The following is an 18,675-nucleotide window of genomic DNA, read 5'->3' on the forward strand; positions in this document are numbered from 1 at the left end:
TGTGCCTTTTGAGCTCATTTCTACTGTAAATAGCAGAGGTGGTTCATTCTTCCCCAGGTACTGAAGTTTAGAGAGAGCGTTATCCTGGGAGATACCACTTGCAAGGGAATTATCATCAGACACTTTACAAACATGATTTCACACTTGTTTAAATTTCCAGATCATCTACTTGTGAAACATCTTAGCTGAGAGATTGCCTCAAGCTGGGGACAGAGGGCAAGAAAGGTTTAAACACTTTCCAGAGTGAGGCCAAGGAAATAAAGGGAAAATCTTCCCTAAAAGTGCCTTCCTGGCCCCAAAGAAGTGACAATTAGGATGGGTTAGCTGCAGAGGGAAGGATGTTCACATCTCAAAGGAAACCCATGTGCTGTTGTCAAAGTTGCACTTTTGGGAAAGTTTACCACCTTTGTAGATGCTGAGAGAGCATCTCAGAGAGCTGGTACAAGTTTTGCATCGATGTTTTAGAGCCTCTGATTAAGGGAATGTTTTCTCCCATGATTTAAGTAAAACTAAGTTTAAGTGTACAAAAAATAAACTACTGCCTTATTCAAATTAATAGAATTAATACTCAGCAATGCATGAGCAATGCATGAGCAATGCATGAGCATGCACTCACATGAATTTAAAGGAATTCAGTTCCTTTTTCAGCGGTTCCACCACTGAACCAGTGGAAATGACTGCAGATTTAAAGCAACACTGGCCTCTCCTTCTGGTGCATGGAGAATATATTCCAGAGTTAGAAGACTAACCAGTTGCTTGACAAGGAAGCTTATCTGTTATTAACACGTGAGTAGAAACCATTCAGCAGAAATGAGCCATATGTACACTGCATGAGGCAAGGGTACAGCAGAAAAAACATTGGATGATACAATTAAAAAGTGTATGCTAATGAATACAAATGAAAGTTTGTAATTGCAGTTATATAAGCAACCGGTTCAGATTTGTCCTAACTTTTAAAAAATTGATTTTGCATCCCTCTACATATTTACTTCCAGAATTTCCATCATTTTGCCAAAGAAATAAAAGTTTGGAAAGAGTTTTAACTTGACCACGAAGCATTCAGAAATGATCAACCTACAGCAGCATTTCTTATGAGCTGAATTAGGAAACAAGGAAGGAAAAAATGACAGTTGAAGGGAAGCTGCTGAAGTGATGTGCCAGTGACAGAGTCATTTGTTTTTTTGTTTTGTGGTTGTTGTTGTTGTTGTTGTTGTTTTTAACTCTACTGGCTCTCTATTTCCTCAACTGTCCCTGTTAATAACCTAGACACCTAGATAACAAAAGAAAAAAGCATGCAAACCCTGGTAGTGATGCACATACTTATCCACATTGCGATGGAACACGGCCTTTGCTTTTAAAGCTCTAGGGAAGCAGCAGCTTTGGTAAGTCACAGAAGATCCTAGCAAATTCCTAGAAGGGGCAGCTCTCAGGGACATGGCAATTTTGCAAAGGATGTACTACAAAGAAGCATTCACAGCAGTAGGAAAACTCTGAAGCTCTGGAGAAAGTAATAAGCAGCTGCCACAAAAAAAAAGGCATCAAAGGGAGGCCCCAAACCAGCTGAAAAGACCGGGGTAATAATAATAAAAAAAGGAAAACTGAAAAAGTAGGTGAATGTAATTGTGGGAAAAGAATTCAATGAACCACTTGGAGTACTGCAGCATTTGGAGCAGGCAGAAGGAGAACAACTTGGCACCGCCAGTAAAGTTAGGAAATATTCAGAGAAACGCTATTATCCAGTAAAAGAAATAGTTTCAAAAGAACCAGTGGAAGCATTTCAGGAAAGAGTGATTAAACTTTACAGTGGGGGAAAAAAACACACCATCAAAATTAGGGGGGGGGGGGGGGGGAAAGAAGAAAGGAGTAAAAAAGAATAATTAGGGGAAAGGAAAGCTCCATAATATCTTTTGGTTAAGAAAACTGAAAAAAAAAATGAAGTGGCATGATTTAACACAGTGAATTCCAGACTGCTGATGAACACAATTAGAGAATAATAGTTTCTAATTAGCAAACCTAAAAACCAGATAAAATCTAAAACTGCTGCTCAAAAGACTCATCTATACCCCAGCTCAAAACACATCTATGGGAAATGCTAAGAAAGGCTGCTGGGACACAGCATGCCTAGGGAAAAATGAGAAAGAGAGAGAGGTGGTGTTTCACCTGTGATCAGGAGGCTCTTTATTGGAATCGTCAGTGGAAAACAGAATATTTTGATGATGGCAAGATACCAGAACAAAACAAAAGAATCTAGATGTATTTTTTGATAGATTATTCAAAAGCTTATGAGAACACATTGTGAACTGGGAATCCAAAAGCATCTGGGAAGGAAACTGCACTAGCTGCAACGCAGCAGCAGAGCAGGAGATGAGAACACAGCACAGGCCATGACAGATGACTTCTTGTCAACCTTCCTCTTTGTTGTAATGTCGCTTCTATTAATTGCAAAGCTGAGAACTGTTTAGTGACTAAGCAGGAAAGCTTATCTCCTATCTACTGAAATTATGCAGTCAGGATAAGGCAAAAATTAATACCCCAGCTAAAACTGCAGGGCTTTCTTGAAGGAGATTAAGAATTTTATCTAGATTGAGCAAATCTGTATGTATTTCACACAGAAAATGCTGAAAGTATCACACAAGGTAGAAATAGGCACTGGGATGAAAGAATACGTACCTCCTCTGAACCTCAAAACTGTTTAGGAATTCTTCAAAAGAACATTATAAAAATGAAGGTAGCTTTAAAGAAAGATTGCTTTCAGAGATGTGTACAATTCTGATATGAAAAAATACATTAAAGGCAATCAATATACATGCTATTTGCTGCAGTAAGAAATTAGACCTGAGGGAGTTGTATAGCAGGACAAAGGAGAAGTTAGCACTGAATTAAACAGAGAACATGAACATAGACATGAGAAAATCTTTCTATAGATCAGAAGACAGATGAAATGGGCTGCAAGCAGTCAAGGATATTACGGAAAATTAGCATATGGAGACAGTAAGCTGCATCAGGGAGTGAACGCTACCTAATGGGGTCTTGGGCAATGCTCCAGGGCTGAGCAGGAAGGATATTCCTCTGAAGTGCCAGCCGGTGGATAGACAAGATGCACAGGCAGAGTGGAATGGGAAGAAGCTATATGGCCTTTGGGTCACTTTTCTCCTGGCATATAAAGAACTGGTTTTACTACTGGCATGACCGTAATACACTCTTTTAGAGCTTTGTACACATTAAATGTAAAGAGGAATCTCTTCCCGTAGTTATTTGAACACATTTTTTGGGACAAGAGAACTGTTTTTTTTTTTTTTTTTTTTTTTTTTTAATTTATACTTTTCAGCCATATGTAAACTACTTTGCAAACACACTAATGGCACAAATATCACTGTGTTTTCAAACTTCTGGCTCATCTGTCCTCATGTGACCCATGGAGGATTTAAACCTCCCTATTCTAACCCACGGTGACCTTGTGACATTTTTTCTGCCTTCCAGATATAACACCAGTCATAGCATGAAAAACCACCCACTGTGACTACTACACCTTATGCCTTACTATGCGCCCAGCTCAGAATGTATATATCCCATCATTGCACCACTCCTCTTTTCCTAGTTCTCTACCAGTCTTTGCCCCTAAGTGGGGGCAATTCTGCTTCCAAAGTGAGGGTATCTCACTTCTACTTGCATAGCAGAAGACAGCTGAGTTTTTTGAGCTTCCCTGCTCAGCTTAGCCATGTAAGGAGCAGAGTAAATTCAGCCTGGTTAGAGTTAAGTTTGAGAATCCACAATTCACAACCTAGTTTCTTCAAGCTGTTTATAATCCTGAAGACCATCTAGCAATACCTAGCAAACTGTGAGTTAATCAACAACAAATGGCATTAGGTATTGCAGTGATGTGGTATTTTTGTGTGAAATATACACTGAGTACCCTGTAACATGCCATCATGTCCATTAAGCACAGCATTCACAAACAACCTTGAGAAAGAAGAAAAGAAAATATCACCCAGTCTTTCCTTTTGTCCTCCTTAGCAGATGCTATCATAGCAATGCTGATGTTTACAACTGCTGATAATCTCTCCATTACGTACAAAATGCTTCAAAACTCTTGTTCTGGATTGCCTCATCCTCGGAACTCAAAACACACAGAGAAATAATATAGAGTTTGTCCTTAGGAAACTGAAACGGGCTTTGTGCCAGTTGACTTGTAAGCATTGTTTGAAAGATTAAAATAACACATAATTGCACCAGCTCTCTAAATCTGACCAGGGCTCAGAGGATAAATGCCTTACCTCATTAAGTTTGAATGTTCTATCTCAATCTGGTTTAGAACTGAGCAGCGGCTGAGAGCTGCCAATCTGCTGCATGAACAAGAGAGCAGGAATACTGCTACAGGCCGGGATATGGACACATTTAGTATTTGGCTCTCCTTTACTGTCCCCTGCTCCTAGCTCACTTGCTTCCAAGGATCATCACTTCACCCAGTACGACTACATGTCAGCTCCAATTGAGATGATCCCTCTTCTCAACAGACAGTGTTTCTGTGCCCGAAGTGCAATGTTATTTATACATTACAGACCACATTCCTGCTGCCTAACTCATGCTGGTGGCTCCCACTGTCACCACTGAAGAGCAGCAGCCAAGGCGGCAGCTTGCCTATCCAAGTTAACCTCTCAGGGATGAGTCACACACACTTCATTTGACTCTAAAATAGGTGGAAGTCCCGGTCTGGGTAAAGGGGAGTCAGATAGCTGGCCGCAAATCAAAGGCAGCTTTGCTCCAATAGAAAGAGGCTGACAGAAGCTGGTTTCAAAACGAGACAGAAACCCTGTGAAGAGCCCAGGACAAGGCACACAACACCACTCACCTACCCCTCTGCCATTTGTAAATTACCAACACACCTGAGATGTGCAACAAAGGGAATGAGACCTTTTAGACAGTTGCACAAGCAATATCTGCATGCATGTCACGCAAGAATTAGTCCTGTGTGCCAAATTTTCCATCTTAGCTACCAATATTCTTCTGCACTGTTTTCCCAATTATTGCTTACCTCTTTTAGCTTGTCCAGCTCATTTTGCAGCGTCTGCTTGGATACCTCCACCTCGATGATTTGCTGCCGCAGGACTTCATTCTCATCTTCTGCTTTAACACGTTTCTCCTCCACACTCTCCAGCTCATGGTGCAGTCTGACAGAAACATCTTTGGCTACCTGGTCAGAAAAACACAAACACATGAAGAGGATCCACGAGGAATATAATACACCTATAGAATATTTTCTGCAGAAGGAAGCATCCAAGAGACAGTCAACAGATTTTCAATTCAATTATGAAACTGCCGATTACAGGCTCCAAGACTTCTGAATACCAAAATGAATATTCATTTCTAATCCAAAATGAACACACATTTGATTATCCATCCTCTCTACATTATGATAAGGCAACGTCATGGACAGCAGGAGGAAACAAGCAGATATGAAGCCTATACATCAAAGTCCCAACATATCACACGGATAAAATGAAAGATACAGTGCTTTACAGTTGACAGGTCATCCATCAAAGCCACATTCATGCAACAGTCTCATCTACCCAGATTTGCTTCTCTAGCAGCAATCACACCTTGGCAGGAGCGATAAGAAAACAGAAATATATTCTAGCTTAGCTTTTATGAGTCCAGACTAACAGGAAAGAATATTTATTACCAAACAATTCAGAACAGTGATTCATCACACAAAATGGTGAATTACTGAATTACAAAAATTCAACAAAAACAAAGCAAGCAAATTAAGAAACTCATTATTGGAACTGGATCCATGGGGTCCCTTCCAACCCAAGCCATTCTATAATTCTATGATGATCTTCTTCATTTGGATCTATGGACAAGATCAGGCACACCCAACCAGTGACCCATCCTGGCCCCAGGCGCACAACTGTCACTCAGCATCGACCAAACATCAGTGCACTACTAACCCCATCTGGGCTGACACCAGGGCATGGGGAGGGTGCAGTACAGTGCCAATTCAAGTTATGGCAAATAAGTTTATGGATTTTGATATGCTGGCTAAACAGTTGTGTAAACAGTGAAAACAGTGTTGTACAGCTGAGAATTTGCTCTAATAGTGTTACTGTGCTCTCAGTATCCGTTGTAGTTTCCATGGAAACTCAGTGTGGCCCAGGCAAGCCAAAACATTGGATACCCATGGCCAAGATTTTTGCTGAATAATCTGTCACTTCTATTATGATAAGGTTATCACTTGGTTCCTGCCATAAAAGAGAGAATCGAGTCTGACATTTTGAAAGGTTTGATCACTTGATACGTCACTCAGATTTCCACTGCTGGGAACCAACAAATCCAACTTCAGAAGGTTTTATGTTATGCATTTTCAAGTACCAAATGCTTACTACTTCCAGACGTTAACTGTTCTCAAAACAGCTACACGGTGGCGATAGTTGGAAAAATAAGAAGTAAAACTAGATAAGCATCATGCTTATACAAAGCTTAGCCTTGATGGAAACATTTCTGAAAAATATGAAAATTGTTTCAGTATGAACACTGTTTCTTTTCTTTTCTTTTTTTTTTTTTTTTAAACAGGAATTTGTTTTTATGTGAATAGCATTTCTATTCTGTGCCTGTTTCTCTAAGACATTGTAACAGTCTGTTCCTGTATGAGAATAGCTTGTTAGGCAAGAAGAAATGAAATGGTGACTATTTTTTTTCAGTTATTGACTTAGGCAAGAAGTGAAAGGAAGGAAACAGTATGAATTGGGAGAAGCATATCAGGGTTTGTTTAAACAGTTTTGGAAATCTAAGGTTTTGAGTAATGCCAGTGAAACAAAACCCTTTAAATCTTTCAAGTGCAGCAATATAATTTCGACAGCCTATCTTTCATTTGAGGCTAAGCACATGTTTTTTACTTGCTAGTGCATCTTCTTAAGATGAGAAGCTGAACATTTGTTTTCCACTGCTGAAGAAGGAAATTGGTGCTGACGTTTTGAGAACTTCTGCCTGTTTCATGTGTCACCCTCACTTCCCTTACAGGGAGCCAAACCTCGCTCTGCTCCCTTTTGCTGTGAATACAAATCTCTCACCTACCTTTAAATCTTGTTCCAAGCTCCTAATGAGCTCTCCATCCACATGGCCTGTTTGTGCAACTTTCAGGCTTTTCTGTTCTGCTTTCCTGAGACGATATTGCAGAATGCGGCAATTCTTGTTTGCCCGGTCCAGCTCTCGCCGAAGCTCCTGCAACTGGTAAACATCTTCCTCCAAATAACTGTCACGCATTTCTTCCATTTCAGCTCGCAGTTCATCCAGCTCATCCTGGGAAAAAGGCAAAACAGTGCTCCATCATACCTCTAGATCTCACCCGTAGGAGCAAATAGGAAATGCAGTCACTAGGATACCACTAAAAAGGTGATAGGGACTGCAGTGAGCAGCTCCAGAACTCATAGGAACTGAAGTTTCATCCCGACAATGAATAATTAGGCTGAACTAATGAATACTTGTTACATTTCTTGCAATTGCTTTAATAATTAAAGCGAGACCAGACGCTTACCTGTCTCCTGAAACTGGTAACACCTTCGTTTTGCTATCTCTAATTAAAATAACAAACACATAATACTTTGCTACTACATGAACCAAGTCCTCGACTTTAGATTACAGTAAACCTATCTAAAAAAGTACTTCAGCTTCTCTGTGCAAAGTGTACTTTTAAAAACCTGTGATTTCTAAAAACAAGACTGTCCCTTACCCCGTGCCAAGTGTAAAACTACTCTGTATGATGATGCTTTCCCACCTGAGCCTAGCACCATGGACATGTTCGGTGACAGCTGGTGGGGTGCAAGAGAGAATGCTTTTTGGTTGTGTGTGTAACAGGACCACAAAATAAAACTGAGGCCATGGGAATATGGACTAGTCAGCCCTTTCTGGGCATCTCAAGCTGCCCCAGTTCCACACTGTTCCATGAGAAGCTCATGCTCTCTCAAGTCAGATTTAAAGATTTGTGGCTGAATAGGATAAGCTCTATCATTCTCATTTGTTTAATCTCTGCAGGGCTGAAGATCCTGGGCTAAAACTCTTACAAAGGTCTTCCAAGCTCAGAGGCCATTCAGCTACTGTGTGGGAGGAAACCTCTACTAGCTTTGAACTAAGTTTGAGGAAAAAAATAAAGAGCGAGGAGAAGGATGTATGAAATGAGGTACCTATTTTTTAAATTATTTCCTTTATATTGCATTTGGTATTACAAAGACCACATTTTCTGTAGAAAACGTAACTTGAATAAGTTTCAAGCAAAAATTGCACCTGAACTGGCAAAACTGCCACTTCAGACTGCTAACTGGCACCTGAAACACCAGGGCCACCTGGAGCCTATTTCTCACTCATCTCACTCCACCTGACCTTCACCAATAGACCAAAAGAACACACGTCCAGCTTCTGTATCCTTATTAACACAGTTATGTTGAAATTGGAGCGCTACTCCCACAAAAATCCCAGCCACATACAAAAACTCGAGTATTTCACAATGATCTTTTAACTCAAGTTAGCTGAACCAGCATAAATCACATTTTGGCTAAGCCCAAGGCTTGTTGTTTCTGAAATGCCCACTCCAAGCTCAGCAGCAAGGCTCTGCTCCCACGAACATGGCCCTCCAAGGTCTCCACACAATTCTCCATAAAAGCTCAGAAAGTACAGACAGGTTTTCTCCCAGTCCCACCATATTCCTATACATTCTCAGCATATTCAGATTTCTACAGAGTTAAAGCTAAGGAACACCCAATCCTGGCTGTGACCTGCCTGGGGCAGCTGCAGGAGAAGGGCATTTGTGCAGGTGGAGGAGCTCCTGGGTGACTCCCAAATGAACTTCATCATGCTGGAGCCGTACCTGGACTGCAGAGTAACAGCACAGCAACAGAAGTGAGCTCTGCAGCAATGACATATTCGGAAGCCCTACAGTACCAGGTGGTACTCAATAAAGATGGAGACGCAGAAGAAAATGCCAAGGTTTTAGAAATTGGTCAGAGAATAGCAGTAACTGTTGAACGTAAGAAAAGGAGTGCATTTTTGTGTTAGCAGTATATTAGCCAGGTGTTTTGGCTTAGGAGGTGGTGCCAAGAGTGCAGTCTGCAGCTGTCAGAGCTAATACAGCCCTCTGGCATGAATAGGACCAGAGTTGTTGCTTAAGGCTGTCTGCAGACTCAGGAAATGAATCAAGTACAACCAGATTTAAGCTCAATTAACTTTTAAAATCATCTTCAGAACTCTAATGTTAGATAAATAATTTGGTTGCAAATTGAGATTTTTTTTCAATACAGTTCTGTATTGAAGGAAAATATCTGTTACCACTAAATCCATGGGATCTAGCTTATAATCCTACATTTATACTTCAAGAACGAAGCAATGGTTTTAGTGCATCAAGTGGCCTGCAAACTGTAATTTTACTACCTCTCTCTTAAACTTATTTCTTGTCTATGTAACAGTTTCTGGCATTAATAAATCTGGTCAGTTTCTAACAACAAGTAATCCACTATGTTGACCTCAAAGTATTTATTAACGCCAAATTTGGAAACAGAAACCATCATCGTTTCAAACAACCCAACCCCTGCAATCAGCATTCCATTGAAACTGGAAAGTCACAAACCCTATGTGTGGCACAGAAGCTCTCCCTGCCTTCAGGTCATCCTGTGCCTTAATTCAGTGTCCTCCCTCAAGAAATTCTCCAAAAAGTTGCAAGCATTTTTTTTTTTTCCACTTTCAAAACTTTTATATAGAAATCAGAACATGTTCTAACCCTCATATTCAGCAATGCAGCAAACTTTGGAGGAGTTTTAAAATGCAGCAGCACACATTCAAATGCAAGGAGGGAAAAAATGAGTCTGTGTAGGGAGCAGAAAACTGGCTGCGCAGGCTGCAGCCAACAGCCACTCCTGCTGCACTGCCCAGGGCCAGTACCTGAGGGCATTGCTAGCCCAGGGAGGAAAACTCATGGGACAGACTGGGCCTCTTGGGGCAGCAAGATGAAGTCCTGTTTTTATATATTAAACATACAGCTATAGGAGCAGGTCCAAATAAACCATCTCTTGAAATATCGGAAATAATCATTCTTTGAAATGCAGAGCAACTGCATGTCCTTCAGATGTTGTATGGCAGCACAGAAATGTGGATCCTAGGGTAGATTTTTACAGAACAGACATGATCTTGCTCTCAGTATGTGACAACAAAACCTGCAGCACCAAACTCAAGCATCGAAACCTCATGTCAGCACCTGCTAAGTCACAGCTGTAACAACTGTGCCTACAAAACCAGGACAGCTTCCAGTCCTGCTCTGAAGCAATGTGTGCACAGAAAAGAGAGGAAGCAAAGTTCATTTGTCCACACCCTTGATGCGGAGTGATGCTGCAGGCCCAGACTGGCGTGCTAGGGCTTAGTGGGCATGGTGGTGACAGGTTTACAGTTGGACTAGATGGCCTTACTGGTCTTTTTCAACCTTAATGATTCTATGCTGGAGATATCAGGCATGGTAATGCAATCCTCCAAGAGCCAGCAAGAGCAAGAAGCCTTTTCCCTGTCCCTAGCAGACATCTAGGTGGGATTCCATTGACACAAGGGTGAGGCTGACCAGAAGTTTGGCTGAAGCTCCTAGTAATCCCAATTCCTGACTTCATTCAAATATACTGTTATTACTGTTATTATTGTGAGTGAGAACTAAAGCTTTCTCTCAAGAGGTGTTGAGTTTCATACTGTGGACTTTAATTTTGTAAAATCTGGTCTCTCTTTTCAGAGAGACCAGAATAAGCACTTAAGACTAATTAAAATAAACAAATAAGGAAGCCAACATCAGTCTTTGTGCATCTAACAAGTGGGGAGCCTGCTCCCTGCCTTAAACAGGGAGGACCTGCTCCAAGATCCCAAACCTGTAATTGAAGTTCCAAGGTTAAGAGCAGGTAGAAGCTTCACTTCTCTGCATGCTCCCATAGGGAATGAGAACCTCCTCTTGATCCCCTTTAATTATATGGTAATAAAGTTATAGACTTCAGAAAGAACAGCAGCAAGCAAAGAGTCCCGCAAGAAAACACATTGTTTAGGAAAGAGCTCAACTGCTTTTCTTTCCAGATGTCACACTGGTTTTAAGAAAGGGAAAACGGAAATGTGGGAAATAAAGACACTTCAACTGGCAGCAAACTAAATTTGCAGTAGAAATCCAAATTGATTGTGCTCCCGGCTCCTGAGTCTTGCTGCTTACTTGGTATGAATGACTTCCTAGAGGCCAGCCGTTTGGAGTCTAAAAGAGATCACCCACCTGAGGTCACTGGGTGGCTGTTCAGCACAGGGACATGTGTACATAGCCACTCTACTTGTGAGACTCCCCCAGACTTCAGTGGATAAGAAAGAGAATGAGGATGCACTGTTGTCATGTCCACCTACTGAGTCAAGGTGTATTGGCTAAAAGGTGAAAGCGTGGGTGCAGTTTACATTACATAGCCCAAATGAACACTGATAGTGCCATTGCATACCTGTACCACGCAAACTGAAGGCTTGCCTGTCAGATGAGAAGCCATTGCCCCATTAATACCTTTATTGATGTCATATATATTTTAATATTGATTTAATTCATGACGAAGTATAATTAAGGGTAAATTGCAGGAATCTGCTTTGTTTGGGATTCTTAAAAAAATAAAGATATTAGAGCCAGCTATTACACTGAGTAACCCATGCTCACAGCTGAGTCATTCCCCCTCAAAGAAACATAAATACTTGCACAACTGACTGCCTGCGTCTACCTGGCCAGACTGTCTGAGATCAGTAATGAGGGCTGAAAGCACATTTCCCAGCCATGCCCACCAACCATGCCCTTGCACAGCCCATGGAGTACACGTGGAAATAAAACAAGCAGAGAACCATGCACCCAGGGGTGCTCCGGGTGTGCTTCACTGCTGCTGAGCCCTCTGGACAAATGAAAGCACATGAGTGATGGATATGCCAGTGACATAGAAATTACAAAACCTCAATAGGTTTCCTTGAGGAAACAGTACAAAGTATACCCCTGAACTACATACAAAAATGGGATAGGGGCCTCAGCAGCAGCTGAGCTCAGGTCAGCCCGCTGGCCCACTTGCACCGAGGCGAGCTGCTGGCTGAAAGAGGAAAAGCTCTTAATTCAGAGCACAAATGCAGATTTAAAACTGGAACGCAACCTTAAGTCCAAACAAACAAAATCTTGGAAACAACTGTCAGGGAGAAATCACACACCAAAAATAGCATGAGAGAAATATAAGTACTGAGTGCTTTAGTATGCATCTGCAATTATGTATACTATCAAACTGAAAGTTTGGAGGATGTGTTGAATAAGGATGAATCAGTGTCCAGATGGTAACATCTGCAAACCAGGAATGTATCAGTGTCCAGAAGCCACATAGTAACTCAGTAACATCTGCAAACAGGAGAGACTGAAATGTGCAAAACCAATCCACTGTACAGTATTTAAAGCAAATGCAACTGAAGGTTGAAATTCAATCATCTATGTAAAAAAGCCTATTTTTTAATTTAGCTAGAAGTCACACTTACAGCTTATGCCAGTACCTCTTCTTAAAGAAAAGGTTATTTTAATAAACTCTAAGTCAAATGAGATGAGAGCAAGGAGAGGCGGAAATTACCGTGGGCAATTGCTACGGTGCCGGCACATCCAGGAGTTCTAGAAAGTCCTTGAGAAACCTAAGATTCATACATTGTGATTCTTTGTAATATTCGTTTACACGTTTTAAACATCTTGAACTGTCTTTACGTAGGAGACGGTGTTACTGCTAGGGAATAAACACTTTCCCCTTAGCACATCACCAACTGCAGCAGGGATAAACACGCTCTAAAAGGCTCTGGCTGCAAATAAAGCAGCAGCCTTGAGTTTTGCCTCCTGCAAAGCAAGTTCAAGAAGCCCTGGAGCCTCACACCAACCTGCTCTGTTCAGGCACTGCTGCTGTTCCCATCCCAGCACCTCCTCTGCTGGTTGCCTCTGTCACACAGATGAGGGCAACCCCCATTTTGGGAACACGTGCGATCCTTGCTAGGTGAAACATTTGGTACCAGTGCTTTGCGTTATTTTCCTCTGCACAGATCCCCGAGATCCACAGCTGAAGGTGAAGTTCACCTCGAGAGGATCTACTGTTTCAAGGGAGCTGGGAAAAGTAGGATAGCTTTATATGAGGCATGCTGTACATTGAAACAAAAATGAGCATCCTGGAGATGTATCCGAGTGCAGTGAGGTGCCAGGAGTGGCCACTTAATCACTTTATATCCACTACATGTCACAGATAAAAGCGAACATAGAAAGAATAAAGACAGACCAAGATAAACCAGATGATATCTATGAAATCTCAGAGAGTTTAGAATAAATTTTTGTGCAGATGCACGCTGCCGCAGCATTCAGGGCAAGCTGAACTCATACCAGCATGCTCGCAAACAGCAGTGCAAAGTGACACGGGGTATTTTCAGGACAGTGAGAAGTGCTGTGCTTCATAGAGAAGACTTCTTCAGATACTGGCTATGAAGGGCGTAAACAGAGAAGAAGCACGTGTCAAATTTATATTTCATGACTAAAATATCATTGCTGTTTCTGCTAGCAAGCTTATTTAATCAGAACAGCCTGAAACGAACTTTTGCCAAGATGAAGCAAGAAGATTCTTAATTGCCAGAACTTGGTCCTTCTTCCTCAGGATCTCTGATCCTTCACAGGGACCGACAACATGCAGAAACTCTATCTGTATCCCCCGGGATTTGCATAGAGCAGGATGGCTCTCCAAATGCTGAGACCTCAGCGCTGAAGGACAGCCCCTTGAGAGGGCACTGTTTGCTCTTACGGACAGCACTGCCTGGTGGTCACCCAGCCTGCACTTTCCCTAGCATCTGCCAGCAACCTTCAGGCTTCACAGGGGCAGCCCATGATAGAACTTCATTCTTGCCTCAGCAAATAAGTGACACCTTTCACACGCTGCTGTAACATTACAGCTTCCCTGCACAGTGGTTTACTGCACAGGTAGCTGCAGTAAGGTTATGCAAGAAGTCCATGAAACTGAAATCTGAGATGAAATTTAGCAGACTAAAAGAGAGTCTTCACAATGCAATCCTGAGCCAATCTGTGCAAGTGCCTCGCTTTGCAGCCAGCTGGCATGAAGCCACGACAGGATGGTCAGGGTGGCAGTTGTTAGAATAAGGTTCTTTACCAGTAGGTGGTGAACATGGAACAGGCTGTCAGGGCCCCAAGCTGCCTGAGCTGAAGAAGTGTCTGGACACTATTCTCAGATACAGGGTTTGAATTTTGGGTGGTGCTGTGTGGAGTCAGGAGTTGGACTCCATGACCCCTATGGGTTCATTCCAATTCAGGATAATCCGTGGTTCTACCTCTAGAGCCAGATCCTCTTCTCCAGTAAAAGCACAATGCCTGGAAACACACAAGGTGCCAAATTTCAGCATTAAGTAAATCTTTGTGTATATGTATATTCACACTTATATACACACACTACATTCTGTAACGTGCTGCAGATATGAGAAAGATACGTAAGAGTCCTTCCTAAGTGAAACAAATTCCCCTGAAATAGGCTTTAAAATCATGTGCACTTACTGTTGCATTCCAGATGTGGGGAGGGAAAAGGAGGAGTGAAAAGTACAAAATTCAGCATATGGACACGCTCAGGAAATTAACATGTTCTTCAGGGATTTATCTAATCATTTGTCTCCTCTGGGCTGACAGCTTCCTCATTATTCTGTCACCCTCTCCACATAGACAAGAAACAAAGCCCAGTTTTTTACCAGGCGAGAGAGCTGCCTTGTAAGAGACACACGGAACAAACCCACAAATCAACAGCTCATGCAGTGCTGTGGTTTTAATTTGCAGAAGGCTAGAGGAGTGCTTTCACAGACTTCCTTAGCAAGGGAAAGTTTGGGAATACTCCTGGTAACTTCTGAGCCATTGTGCCAATTCCAAATGACCCAAGAAAGGAGCAATGCTTCCAAGGGTTCATGCACCCAGGTAGCCACGAGAAGAGAAGGACCACACAATCATTTCATAGAATCATTAAGGTTGGAAAAGCCCACTAAGATCACCTAGCCCAACCATCAGCCCAACACCACCGTACCCACTGACCACGTCCCTCAGTGCCACATCCACACAGTTCTTGAACACCTCCAGGGATGGTGACTCCACCACCCCCCTGAGCAGCCTGTGCCACTGCCCACCACTCTTTCTGAAAGGACATTTTTCCTAATATCCAAACAGCAAACATCCATTGGAAATCAGCTAGGACACAGATCCCTAAGAAAGCAGCCTGCGTTATTCTACCAAAGTCTACAATACTTGTGGCCTGAGGTTGAGTAGGGTTGGGTCACACCACAGCAGATGATAAAGGCATCAAGGGGAAAGACCTGAAGCCACATGGAGTGAGAAGCTTGAAACAGTATGAAATTAAGTTCTTTGTCTAAGTCACGCCACGCCAAACCCTCAGTCACCAGACTATCCCTGTTTTCCCACCTTTGAACTGTTACAAATTATCTGTTACAATTATAAGAAACAGGAGGATTGACACATTCTTCTCAAGGGGTGAAAGTCTCAGTACAGTACTTAGGAAGATCTTACAAGGCAAAGAGATGTTCCACCGCTTTCCTGGGCTCCCGTGGGCTCTGGGCTTCCTGACTTCTGCCAGCAGCACCAGTCTGCCTACTCCTAACAGCAGTTCCTGTTATCAGCCCAGATTTCATCCCCTCTCCTCTTGTTTCTGGGCTGCCGAGTAAAACAGAGCCTCTGATGAAGGCTCTCTGTGCTACTCATCGTTTTACAGACTGCTATCACACTTCTATGATACAGCCCAGTGTTTTTCATCCAATGAGTGTTACGACAGCTCTGCTATGTCCCAGTTATTTTTATCAGTTTAGTTCTGTGTTATCCTTTCCTGGATGACCAACGGTGCCCCACAGTATTTCAGGCATACCTACAGACCCACACAGCAGCTGTGGATCTATACAACGTTATAATGCCTATAATGGTTTTGTTTATTCAGTTCTCAACGAAACCAAACCCATTCTGCCCACACTTTCACACCGAGCAGAGATTTGCATTGCTCCCGCTCTCAGAACACTCCTGAGGTACTGCAACGCATTTGAAGCCTACACCCTACTTCTCTCCAAACACTTCGTATTTTCAGTATTGAGATTTATTCCATGACCTCAGCCTTCATTTTTCTGCCATTCCCAGGGGCCAAACCTCTGTTTATATCAACTCTGGCAAAGACCGGACAGAACTTCAGGTAAAAAAAAAAAAAACAACTTCGTGCCACCTGAAAATTTTGCTGCATCATTGCTCACTCCTTTTTCCATCTCACTAAGCATCACCAGCCCCGGGGAACCAACCCTGCAGCATCACTCGCACCGTTCACCTTCTGCTGTGCCGAGCACCGTCCCTTGGCCCAAAGCCCTCAAAGAGAGCGGTACGCACCGCCGCCCTCCTTCTTCTCCCTCCCAAGGCTGCACCTCATCTGAGCAGAACTCGTGGAACCAACGCCGTGCCTACCAGCAGCAGGCTCACGCCGTAGGGTAGCTGCGGTTACGGGATGATGCGAGTTTATTTATTTATAGATCTTTATGGACGCGGCCTCCCGCCGTGCCAAAAGATCATGTTCTAACCGAAAGGCTCCTCGGGGCAGCGCTCTCGGGGCACGCCCGCACTCGACTGTCCCGACCGGGGACCGGCGCTGCCCGCCGCCCTCCCGCACCCGCGGCGCTCGGCTCTGCCGGCGTTATCCCGGCAGCAGCGCGCAGCCGGAGGACTTTCAGCACTAAGTCACACAGAGCGCTGTCGTCCTCTCCCCATCAAAGGAGAAAACGTCTTTCTTAGGCGTATTTTAAAGGGCGATATTGAGAAAAACCGTTCCTGGAAAGCCAGGGTTCGCTGACCACCGGAGCGCTCGGAGCGTTGGACAGAGTCCGGGCAGCGCCGAGCCATCGCAACAACCAGCACAGCACCGGCGCAGTACGTGTTGCGCCGGCCTTCCCCCACCTCCCCTACACAGCGCCCCGAAACCGCCCCCAGCCCTCCTCCGCCCTTCGCACGGCGCCGCAGCCCCCGGCCTCAGACCGCTCCCCGCAGCGCTCACCTTGAGGTACTCGTTCTCCGAGCGCAGCTCCTCCACCTCCCGCTGCAGCTCCTCCGGGACCGCCCGCTGCTCCCCGCGGCTCGGCGCTCTCCCCGCGCCCGAGGCCGCGAGCTCCCCGCGAGGACCGGGGAGCGGCAGCGGTGCTCCGCGTCCGGGGACGTGGACGGAGCGGGGCGGCTCGCGGTCGCTGGAGCCGGTGCCGGACTCGGCGTCGCTGCTGGCGGCCGGGGCCGGGCGCTGCTCGTCGGACAGCGGCTCGGAGGGGCAGTCGGAGAGGTCGGAGCTGCTGTCCGTGTGCCCGACGCGGGCCAGCGCCGCCGCCGCAGCCGCATGGCCTCCTCCTCCCGCCGCGCCGCCCCGCTTCGCCTTCCTGCCCTTGCCGGGCGACGGGGCCGCCTCGCCGCCGCCGGGCTGCCGTCCCCCGCCGCGGCCGCAGGGAGCCGGCTCCGGCCCGCGGGGCGCCCGCTTGGCGCAGGGGGCGGCCTTGACTCCCGCTCTGCCGGCGGCGGCGGCGGGAGCGGCCTTGGCCCCGGGGGCGGCGGGGCGCCGGGAGAGGCGGCTCGGCGCGGAGAGCAGCCCCGCGGGCGGCGGGTGGGCGCCGGGCTGCGGCGAGGGCGGCTGCGGCGGGGGGCGGCCGGACAGCGCGGGGGATTTGGGGGGCGCGGGCGGCGGCTTGGCGGCGGCGCGGGCGTGCAGGTCCTTGAGGAAGGGTCTGGCGGGCGACGGGGCGCGGTGCGGCCGCTTCTTCTCGGCGTGAGGGTGGAGGTGGGCGGGCGGCGGTCGCAGCGCCTCGCCGGCCCCGTTCAGCGTCTCCATAGGGGCTGCCGGCGGCGGGGGCTGCGCAGCGCGGCGGCGGCTCGGGCAGCCTCCTGGAGCCTCCCCGCTCTCTTTCTCATCACTTCTGCTGCTCCCTGCCACAGCCCTCACACTTTCCTCGCTCTATCCCTCTCTTCCTGCCCTCCCCCCCTACCTCCTCCTCCTTTCTCTTCCTCCTCCTCCTCCTCGCTCGCTCCCGAGCACTGATTTGTTTCTATGAAACGAACCCAATTCCCTCAGCAATAGCCGTCTCCTCCTCTCTCCTCCCCTCCAGCTCGGCCCGATGCCGCCCGAACCCCTTTCCTCCGAGCGCAGCCCGCAGCCCCGGCGCGGCCGCCCCCGCCCCGCTCCTGAAATAGCCGCGCGGAGCCGCGGCCGCTCGGGCAGAGCCGCTCCCCGCCCGCGCGCAGCGCCCGCCCGCTCCGCCCCCCGCCGCTGCCCTCCCGCGGGGCGCAGCGCTCCGCCCGGGGCGGTGTTTCCGGATGGCGCCGCGCGTCGCTGGCAAACGGGGTCCGGGCACCGGGGGGCTTCGAGGGTGGGGGTGATCGGTGCTCTGCCGCCAGCCGCGCGGGTTTCCTGAGATAATTCCCGGTTTCTCCCGCTGGAGAGAGGAACCGCTGCTGCTGCGCGCTACCGATGCAACAGGTATCGCTGGTCTGCAGCCAGCGGGGTACCCGGAGCGTTTCCGTGGCAAAGTCCCTTAAAAATGTGCACGGAATGCCCTAGGGAGGAGAAAAGGCAGCGAACTCCC

The 18,675-nt window shown here is 45.9% G+C and overlaps 1 protein-coding gene across 11 annotated transcripts in view; it reads right to left on the reverse strand.

Moving 5' to 3' along the window:
• Positions 1–18,315, reverse strand: part of MTCL1 (microtubule crosslinking factor 1) — a 103,163-nt gene extending 84,848 nt beyond the window's left edge. For all 11 annotated transcript variants that reach the window (XM_090137379.1, XM_090137378.1, XM_090137375.1 and 8 more), the window contains exons 1-3: positions 17,109–18,315; positions 7,068–7,296; positions 5,033–5,187 (exon numbers count right to left, since the gene is read on the reverse strand). In XM_090137379.1, the coding sequence (XP_089993505.1) occupies positions 5,033–5,187; positions 7,068–7,296; positions 17,109–17,924 (1,200 nt within the window). In that variant the 5' untranslated portion in view covers positions 17,925–18,315. The remainder of the gene's footprint in view (positions 1–5,032; positions 5,188–7,067; positions 7,297–17,108) is intronic.
• Positions 18,316–18,675: the final 360 nt, after the last annotated feature.

The sequence above is a fragment of the Phasianus colchicus genome, chromosome 3 (genome assembly GCF_987193195.1).
Source record: "Phasianus colchicus chromosome 3, bPhaCol1.hap1.1, whole genome shotgun sequence".
Lineage (NCBI taxonomy): Eukaryota > Metazoa > Chordata > Aves > Galliformes > Phasianidae > Phasianus > Phasianus colchicus.